Consider the following 9984-nt stretch of genomic DNA (forward strand, 5'->3'; position numbering starts at 1 on the left):
AAATCCTAATTGTTTTTGATCAAAACATGTCCAAAAATCAATTAGGTAAAAAATTATATTATTTCCGTCTATTTTCAAGCAAATAAAAACGTTTTCGAGCCAAAACTAAAAATTTTTCACAAAATTTTGCTAAAATACCAAATTAGGGGTCGAAAACGACATTATTTTTGCCTTTTTCAAGCGAAATTTCACCCAAAAGGGCCAAAAAATTACCAAATTAAACTGAAAATGGTATACCCGTTTCAATTTGTAACAATGAAAACGGAACACCCCTGTATAATGTTTTTGATATGAATAATTCATATGGTGGGGCAATGTCTGAACATTTGCCATATGGAGAATTTGGGTTTTTAGAAAATTTTCATTTCGTATACCCCCCTGGGGGGTAATTGGCTACTTTCCGTCCTAAAATTAGGGCAGAAAAACCCACTTTTTGTTACAGTCGTGGAAAAAAACAATTTGTCGAATCTTTTGCAGAAGTGCTAAATTTTGATCTGAGCACCACTGGTTACCTCACCGCCATTCCTTACCTAGCCATGGCCATCATGATTCAAGTTTCCGGTCATTTGGCCGATCGTCTCATGGAAAAAAAGGTTTTTACTACGACACAAGTGCGGAAAATCTTCAATTGTGGGGCTTTTATCTTGCATGCTGTGTTTATGATTGGTGCAGCTTTCAGTCAAACTGCTTTATCGACGATTATCTGCTTGGTTTTCGCCGTGGGTTTGGGGGTTTTTTCGTGGTCAGGATTTGGGTGCGTATTTTGGAGTTTTTCTTAGGAAAAGTAAGGAATAATTTGTAGGGTGAATTACCTGGACATTGCCCCGCAATATGCGAGTGTTATTATGGGAGTTAGTAACACTTTTGGAACCTTGGCGGGGATTTTTAGCCCCATTGTTACAGGATATATAGTTACGACACCGGTAAGATACTTTTTTGCTGTGTTAGTAGTATCATCTAATTTTTTGCACTCGCTGCGCTCGTTGTGTCCCAAATACAGTGTTGCCGGTCTGGTGATTTTTCTACTAGTTTAATGATTTGATGAAAACTTTTGTAAAAATTATAACTTCTGATGATTTTTTTAGAAATTAATGTATTTTGAAATAATATTTTAAATCGAGTATTCGCCTAAATGTTTGTAAAATTAACTTTTCAATTTGATTTTTTAATTATTGATGTGTCAAAAATGATGCCACATTTTTTTTTTTTTATTTTGAGCATTTTGCACGTTTTTTAGCCAATCAGAAACTCAAATGCTAATTTTTTTCAAAACAAGTTAAAAATCGAGAGATAGTTTTGTTTTTCTAAATGATATTTCACTCAACAAGGTAAAAAATCGCTAAAATGGGTAAAAAAGTACATTATTTTGTCCATTTCTGAGCATTTTAGTATGTTTTTAGCCAGAAACAGAACTATTTTGCAGAATTTCGTTAAAAACAAACCAAAAATTTATCAAATTAGGTCAAAACTAGTGTTATTTTTGCATTTTAGAGTGTTTCAGCACGTTTTTAAAATATAATCAAATTTTTGCTAAAACTGACTGAAAAATTACCAAATTAGATTGAAATTGATATCATTTTAACGTGTCTCGCTCGATTTAGTTCGTTTTTGAACCAGAGACTCATTTATTTTGGAGGATATTGTCAAAATATGCTTAAACACAACAAAAATAAATCTAGATTGATGTCATTTCGTTTGTTTCATTCGATTTAGCTCTTTTTGAGCGAAATTTTGTCCAAAAAATAGGACAAAAATCACAAAATATGGTCGAAAATGGTGTTAATTGCAAGATTTTGCTAAAACAAACCAAAAAAACATTAAATTAAGTCATTATTTTTGCTTATATCACGTGTTTTAGCAGGTTTTTCAAGTAAAAACGTAAATATCGATTTGGTGTCAAATTTAAAATTTAATTTGGCAACCTTGACTTTCAAATTCAAACGTCAAACTTCTATTGTCAATGGATTTTTTGTCCGGTATTTCGCAAAATTTAATTAAAAACTATCCAAAATATTACAGAATTAGACTAAATGAAACATGATTACCTATTTTTGAATTTTTCTGTCGTTTAAGCACGTTTTTGAGTAGATTTGCGAGATTTATGTAAAAAACGTGAATTTTCGACGAGTAAATCTGGTAACTTTTCAGCTCAGATTTGGTGAGTTTACTTGTTTTGAGATGGCAGCACTGCCCAAGTGCCCATATACCGTCTTATTATTTGTAAAATTGTATAGTAATGTACTAATTTAGTCCGCAGATGAGTGGCAAATAGTATTCTTCATAGCTAGTGGATTATTTGTACTGGGAAGTATTGTGTATGGAGTTTTTGCTTCCGGGGAAGTACAACCCTGGGCTCTCCAAAAGCCTGAAAACAAGACTGCTGCATATGAGAACAGCTTTTGTGAAGCTGATGATTAAATATTCTACATTTAAGTTAATAAATTATGAATTTTCGTTAACAAATATTGTTTTTTGTTCTTTCTTTAATCCAATCACTAGTAATATGCTGCTTCCTAACCTCCTGAAGGTCGAGAATATAATATTATGGAATGTCATATGACATATTTCTCATTTCGAGTGTAATATACTATTGTCATATTTTTGATAAGATATGTTGTGAACGAAATAAAATTTTCAAAAAACTTTTAGGACGTTAAACATCATTTTGAGTTAAAACTGAAAGATTGTGCAAAATTTTGGCAAAAAATGACCAAATTTGGTCGAAAATGACATTTTTTAAATTTTTAGTTAAAAATGCACTTTTCCTTTGTGACATTTTACTCAAGCAAGCCAAGAAATTAGCTCAAAAATGATAATATTTTTGCCGTTTCAATTATTTTTGAACCTTCTTAGTAAAAAATTTTGCTCAAAAAGGCCCAAAAATTACCAAATTAGATCGAAAAATTATGCTACTTTTCAGAGTTTTGTGAATAAAAGCAGGTTTTTGATCTAAAAACTTCTTTTTTTTTTGCAAAATTTCACTAAAATAGGCCACAAAATCACTAAATTAGATTCAAATTACAGTTCTATTTTGGTCTGTTTCACTGGATTTAGTTTGGCGACCTAAAAACCTACTTTTTTTCCAAAAACTTCATTCACAAGCAAAAAATCACCTCCTTTTAGAGCATTTAACATCATTTTGAGTTAAAAACTGTTTTTTTAAAGATTTTGCAAAATTTTAGCAATAAATAACCAAATTTGGTCGAAAGTGACTTTTTTTTTGACTTTTTAGTTAAAAATGCAATTTTCCTTAGCGACATTTTACTCAAGGAAGCCGAGAAATCTCCTAATTAGATAGAAAAAAGTTTTTTTTTTCCAATTTTTTGAATAAACATCTTAATTGTTTTTGAACAAAACATGCCCAAAAAACAATTAGATAAAAAATTATATTATTTTCTTCTATTTTTAAGCAAATAAAAACGTTTTCGAGCCAAAACTATTTTTTTTTCAGAAAATGTTGCTAAAATAGCCAAATTAGGGGTCGAAAACGACATTCTTTGTGCCTTTTTTCAAGTAAAAAACACCTTGTATAATGCTTTTGATACGAATAACTCATATGGAGGGGCAATGTGCTGCTTCTTAACCTCCTAGAAGCCAAGAATACAATGATACATGGGATGTCATATAACATATTTCCCAGTTCGAGTGTAATATACTCTATTGCCATATTTTAATAAAATATGTTGGGAACGAAATAAAATATTAAAAACTGCTTTTTTAAAAAAAAAAAACCTTTCAGGACGTTTAACATCATTTTGAGTTAATAACTGTTTTTTTGAAAGATTTTGCAAAATAATACCAAATTTTGTCAAAACGACATTTTTTTGACTTTTAAGTTAAAAATGCACTTTTCCTTTGTGACATTTTACTCAAGCAAGTCAAGAAGTTTCCTATTTATAAAGAAAATAATGTTTTTTGCCTATTTTTAAATCAGACTTCAAGACAAGATAAAAAAAATCACGAAATTAAATCGAAAATAATGTTATTTTTCACTTTCTCAAACGTTTAAGAAAGATCTTGAGCCAGAAATGCAATTTTTTTGCAAAATTTTGTTCAAACCAGTAGAAAAATCAATAAAAAATGTGCTGCTTTTGTCTTTTTAATTAAATACATTTTTGGGCTAATAAACTCAATTTTTTTGGCTAAAACAGACCAAAACTTACCAAATTAGGTCGAAAATGATAATATTTTTGCCGTTTTAATTATTTTGAACCTTCTTAGTAAAAAATTTAGGTCAAAAAGGCCCAAAAATTACCAAATTAGATCGACAATTATAGTACTTTTGACAGTTTTGTGAATAAAAGCCGGTTTTTGAGCTAAAAACTTCTTTTTTTTTGCAAAATGTCACTAAAATAGGCCACAAAATCACTAAATTAGATTCAAATTATCGTTCTATTTTGGTCTGCTTCACTGGATTTAGTTTGGTGACCTAAAAACCTACTTTTTTTCGAAAAATTTCATTCACAAGCAAAAAATTAAATCAAACCAAATTAGTGCTGCTTTTAGAGTGTTTAACATCATTTTGAGTTAAAAACTGTTTTTTGAAAGATTTAGCAAAATTTTAGCAAAAAATAACCAAATTTGGTCGAAAGTGACATTTTTTTTTTAATTTTTAGTTAAAAATGCATTTTTCCTTAGCGACATTTTACTCAAGGAAGCCGAGAAATCTCCTAATTAGATAGAAAAAAGTAATTTTTTTCCCATTTTTTTTAATAAAAATCCTAATTGTTTTTGAACCAAACATGCCCAAAAAGCATTTAGCTAAAAAATCATATTATTTTCTTTTTCCCATTTCTTGAATAAAAATCTTAATTGTTTTTGAAAAAAACTGACCAAAAAGCAATTAGCAATTATTAATTATATTATTTTCTTCTATTTTCAAGCAAATAAAAACGTTTTCGAGCCAAAGCTGATTTTTTTCCACAAAATTTTGCTAAAATAGCCAAATTAGGGGTCGAAAACGACATTCTTTGTGCCTTTTTTCAAGTAAAAAACACCTTGTTTAATGTTTTTGATACGAATAACTCATATGGAGGGGCAATGTGTGAACATTTGCCATATGGAGAATTTGGATTTTTAGAAAATGTTAGTAATATGCTGCTTCTTAACCTCCTAGAGGTCAAAAAACAATAATATATAGGATGTCATATAATACATTTCCCAGCTCGAGTGTAATATACTATTGTCATATTTTTAATGAAATATGTTGGAAACGAAATAAAAAATTTATTTGTAAAAATAAATCCATCGGAAATGTTGCAAAGAACTAACTTTAAGTAAAAAATCTTAACGGGTGTTTGGTAGGGGGGCTATTCCGGGTTGCACAAAAACTCCAAGTTATGGCTATGGGGGTAGAGAGGGTGCCACCAGTCTAGCACTTTAACATTGATCACAGGTTCAAGGATGATGAGTGTGTTTCCGTTGGCATTTGGTTTGCAACTCTGTATCTCAGACCCGAACCACAACTGTAATTTGTAGGATCTAAGTTCTGAGGAGAGATTGAGTTGGGCCGAGGTGAGTGTTAACCCCAAAACTGGGGCTATTGGTATGAGGTGTTTGCACGTGACTTGCAAAATCCTGCAACATTCGTCTTGATTTGCGAAAACGTCGTCTAACATCTCCAGAAGGTCTGGTTTTTGACCGGTTTTCGTCCTGCGATGATGTGGTTGATTAACTTTCATTTTGAAGAAATACAAACATTGGTTTTCAGTTTTCTTGTGCCACATTAACACGCATTGGCTTTTTTTCAGCATGTCTGGGTGTTGTTCCAGCCGTTCGAGGGATTTCAGGCGCGAAATGAACGGTTTGTACATGAAATTTAAAGCCCTTATGACTGAAGTGCGTATGCCGTATTTCCTGAAAAGGCATTCCGGGTGGAGCCGTTCCGGGAGATTTGGGACGTTTTTGTAGTGCCGTTTGTACATGGAGAACCAAAATTTCGCTGTTGAAACCACTTGGTACGAAGCTTTGCAAATTCCTGCGAACCTTCCGACATCTTCAGGTCGAATATATTCCGAAATTAGGAACCAAATGTCTATGGGATATTCGTTTCCGATGCTTTTTTCTTCACATTGACGGTCTTCACTGCTTGATGCAGTTTTTCTTCGTCTTCGTGGCTCAGTTTTCGGGATTATGACGTATGAAATGGTCCCATCTTCGTTTTCTTGTTCGACGAAATTACCATCGAAATCTTCGGTTTTTTCGTCCCAGTTTTTGTCGTCTTCTAGTTGCTTTAGTACTTTGGTTACGTTTGCTGTTGATTTTTTAATTCGGTTTTTGCACACTGAAGAGTTGGCAAAGTCGTTGATTGTAACATCTGGAAGGTGCACTAATTAGCACTGAGTAAATCGTAAAAGTGAACAATAAGCAAAAGTGTAGAATTTTTAGTTTGAACATTTTTTATATTGACGATGAAATCAATGCCGATTTGTGGAACAAACATTCAATTTTTTTTTGTTGAAAAATCTAAGTCGTCGAGTTTAAAAAATTTCGATTTTTTTTGTGTTTTTGAAGATGAGCTTTAGTGAAATCGTATATAAGAGGTTATCTCCAATAAGTCCGGAGTTATTGCCATTAGACCGTTCCGGGTGGCAAAAATCGACCAAAATCTCGACAAAAATCCAAAAAAAATTCAACACTAAAATTGATCCATTTAACGTTTTTTACATTTCTAGAGGTCTTAAAGACTCAAATAAGTGCATAAAATGTTATTGGGTCAAGTTTCAAAAATTTGGAATTTTTTGAATTTTTCAAGGGGAAGAACGGTAGTAAAATCGTAAAAATAGTCAATTTACCTTAAGTCGTAAAAACGCTCGAAATATGGTTTTCTAGACGTAAAATTCCCCGCTGAACACGATGCAACAAGTTAAAATACTCTACGATGCATAGTTTTTGAGATATTGAGTAATAAAGTTAAGAATAAGGCTAAAAGCATAAGCACTATATCCGATTATGACCAAAAAATCAATTTTTTTTTATTCTTATGAAAAACTAGTACTATATGTAAGATTAACCGGAAAACACGCCTGTACAAACCGTTTTGACCTAGGACTCATAGTTTTTGAAATATGATTTTTTTTTTGAAAAAACTAAAAATGGCTCTGTACCCGGAACGATAACCCGGAGCGACTTCCGGTTTGCGCCAATAAATAGACAATTTCAAGCTACTTTTAATGTTTTTTTAGCTCTTTGCTCTAAATCTTATAGTTTCGTAGAAAAACGCGTTTAAAGTTTCACAATTTTTACAATTTTCACTTTTTGAACGGCGATTACGGCCAAACTATTAGACTTAGAGCAATCAGTCCAACTCCATCGTAATCAGCCTAAGAAAATCTATCCACTGAGGCCAAAGCCAAGTCGATATCTCGCAAAAAAAATTTGAATTTTTAAACGCCGATTACGGCGAAACTAAAGGAGATAGCCCAATGTGGTTGGTAAATTCGTAATTAGCGCGTCAAAATCTATCGGATAAGATAGGTTTAAATCAAATCTGAGACATGTTCAAAAACACAATTTTTTAAGTTTTTACTTTTTTTTGTTTTTTAAATTGCGGCAAAACTGTGCCTCAATGATATAATACTTTGACCTAAACCTATGTAAAATGTTCCGGGGAATCGATTGCCGTCAAAAAAACTGCAAAATTCCTAACAGTTTTGAAGTTATAGTCGGATTTATATTTTCCATACTTTTGATTTTATCACAAATTTTCTCGATAACTATCTATCGTAGAACACTGATCTTTTTTTTATATGAAAATTAAATTTTCTTGCCAGAGGTTATCTCCAATAAGTCCGGAGTTATTGCCAATAGACCGTTCCGGGTGCCAAAAATCGACCAAAATCTCGACAAAAATCCAAAAAAAAATTTACTTTAAAATTAACCCATATAACGTTTTTTACATTTCTAGAGGTTCTAGAGACTCAAAAAACGTGATTGGGCCTGGTTTGAAAAATAACGAAAACTTTTTTTTCACGTAAAATTAGTAAAATTTAAATACAGTGTAGGTAATTTTTTTTTTTATTTAATGCAAGACAGATGTTAAAAAAATGATGTTACTATTTTACTGTTTCATCACTCAATATTCTTAATGTACAATCTTTTATAGACACCTTGTACCTCATTCACGCAATAATAATTCGAACAGTTTTAGATGAGACATTCTGTACACTGTCCAGATAGTAAAATCTTATCTGTTGTTTTTTTTATTTGACTGATAATCACACCACACGTCAGTAACATAATCATGGCATCAAATGAAAGTATTTTTCTATTTTCACATTACTTAATAATGAGGAATGCGACCTTGTCTGTCGGTTTCCCCAAATTGCATGGAAACAGTATAAATTACAGGTAGAAACATTCCATAATAATACACTTAACAATAAATCATTAGAGTTTAAACAAGGTTGTAAAAAAAAGTAACACGAAAAATGATGTAAACAAAAACTATTACCTGCTAAATTATTTGAAGTATGCTTTTTTCCGGATTTTTTATGCTTGAACATGGTGCAGTTTTTGTTGCAATTATTGTCAAATCGTGAAAATCGTACATATTAAAACGGGAATAGAAAAAATACTCAAAAAATGAGCAACGAGACCATCGCTATCACCAGCCATGATGGACTGACGTTCTGTCACTTGTCAAAAAACTGTCAACTGTCAATTAAACAATTATTTAATTGGGAGTAACACGATTCGAGCCACATAATTGCCAATCACGGGATTGATTATTACAGTGGTGGTTCGAAATTGAATGAAATAAATTTTATTAGCGCCCTTTTGTTGTGACAGTGTCCTGTTATACCGACATGGTCGGCTTCTAATATCACAAAACTGTCAATTGAATAATTATTCTCTCATTTAATTGGGAATAAGAAACACTCAAGCTATTGAAATAAATGGTTTAATTGATAATATAATTGAAATTGTAACAGTGTCCTGTTATACCGACATGTTGGGCTTATTTGACATTAGTTCAAAATGGCTGTCAGACTCGAAGTTTGTGTTAGTTAGGACGTGAGGGATGGTATTTGTAGGTGTGTCATGGTAAAACAGGCCCGATAATGTTAACCCATGAACCATATTCCAATGTGACAATGTGCACGTGTCGGTTTAGTGTCCGGTTAAGCGTCCAAATCAGTTAATGTAGTGAGGGGTTAGAACCGATTTAATAGGGGAATTGAATGTGTTAATTGTAAATAGGCAGCATGTGGAACATGATGTGCGATGTGATGCCGACCATCTCGGAGGACAGCATCAGCCAGAGGAGTTCTCAATTCTCCGGCGAAGATGCCAACTTCGAGCAACTCATGGTTTCGATGCTCGACGAACGGGACAAACTCATGGACAGTTTGCGGGAGACTCAGGAGCGTCTGGGGGAGACGGAAATGAAGCTAGTGGACGTGGAGAAGGAGAGGGACTCGCTCCAGAGGCAGATCGCCGCCAATCTCCCACAGGTAAGGAGGGCTAAAGGAGTGACATCTCGCGCTTAGACCACGACATGTGCTTAGTTCTCGATGGAGCTTTATCGATTCCTCCTCCTCCTCAGACTCACCCGGTGAAGCTCAAACGCCATTTTCCGAAAAGAAATTGAGGTTTTTTCACCGAAATTTGGGGTTTTAGGAATTAACGATTGCGTTAGGGTGGTAACTCCGCCCTTAATGCTCTTTTACACGGACACGCGTAACGCAGACGTAGAGAGTCAATCATTGAATTTTACTTACCGGAAGAGGAAGTTGGCACACATGGAACTCTTTTAGTTGAAAACGAGTTTGTTTTATTATTCTTGAATGAATGAAGTTAGTGTGGCTGTGATGGAGTACATAAAATTTGGGTTTTGATTGAGTAATTGATTTTTTTCCTCTATTTACTATTAAAGAAAACAGTTGAAATGGCTCGGCTATCGCCTTGTTTTGTCTTAGTTTTAAGTTTTAAACAAGTCCGGTTTACAACCTTTTACTATACAATATGTTAAGGTAATTAAAA

The 9984-nt window shown here is 32.9% G+C and overlaps 3 protein-coding genes across 4 annotated transcripts in view; 2 read left to right on the top strand and 1 right to left on the bottom strand.

Moving 5' to 3' along the window:
• The window catches only part of LOC123007507 (vesicular glutamate transporter 2.2-like), an 11100-nt gene extending 8651 nt beyond the window's left edge, over positions 1 to 2449 (top strand). For both annotated transcript variants that reach the window (XM_044402850.1, XM_044402851.1), the window contains exons 5-7: positions 478 to 754; positions 803 to 923; positions 2251 to 2449. In XM_044402850.1, coding sequence (XP_044258785.1) covers positions 478 to 754; positions 803 to 923; positions 2251 to 2418 — 566 coding nt within the window. In that variant the 3' untranslated portion in view covers positions 2419 to 2449. The remainder of the gene's footprint in view (positions 1 to 477; positions 755 to 802; positions 924 to 2250) is intronic.
• Positions 2450 to 5211: 2762 nt separating this feature from the next.
• Positions 5212 to 8626, bottom strand: LOC123007416 (transmembrane protein 183). The gene is made up of 2 exons (XM_044402710.1): positions 8453 to 8626; positions 5212 to 6316 (listed from the first exon to the last, which is right to left on the bottom strand). Exons 1-2 carry the CDS (start codon positions 8502 to 8504, stop codon positions 5310 to 5312), a joined length of 1059 nt encoding a protein of 352 aa, XP_044258645.1. The 5' UTR covers positions 8505 to 8626; the 3' UTR covers positions 5212 to 5309.
• A 332-nt stretch (positions 8627 to 8958) lies between these two features.
• Positions 8959 to 9984, top strand: part of LOC123007511 (liprin-alpha-1) — a 136442-nt gene continuing 135416 nt past the window's right edge. The window contains exon 1 of the mRNA XM_044402856.1: positions 8959 to 9455. Coding sequence (XP_044258791.1) covers positions 9207 to 9455 — 249 coding nt within the window. The 5' untranslated portion in view covers positions 8959 to 9206. The remainder of the gene's footprint in view (positions 9456 to 9984) is intronic.

Source organism: Tribolium madens, unplaced genomic scaffold (genome assembly GCF_015345945.1).
Source record: "Tribolium madens isolate multiple individuals breed KSU strain unplaced genomic scaffold, Tmad_KSU_1.1 Scaffold_3;HRSCAF=73;Tcas5.2_LG2, whole genome shotgun sequence".
Taxonomy (NCBI): domain Eukaryota; kingdom Metazoa; phylum Arthropoda; class Insecta; order Coleoptera; family Tenebrionidae; genus Tribolium; species Tribolium madens.

Excerpts from the sequence above, each read along its gene's own strand:
- LOC123007416 (XM_044402710.1), bottom strand. The coding sequence starts at position 8,504 with ATGTTCAAGCATAAAAAATCCGGAAAAAAGCATACTTCAAATAATTTA. Across the intron at positions 6,317-8,452 it reads TACTTCAAATAATTTAGCAG|ATGTTACAATCAACGACTTT; the intron begins GTAATAGTTTTT and ends TGCACCTTCCAG.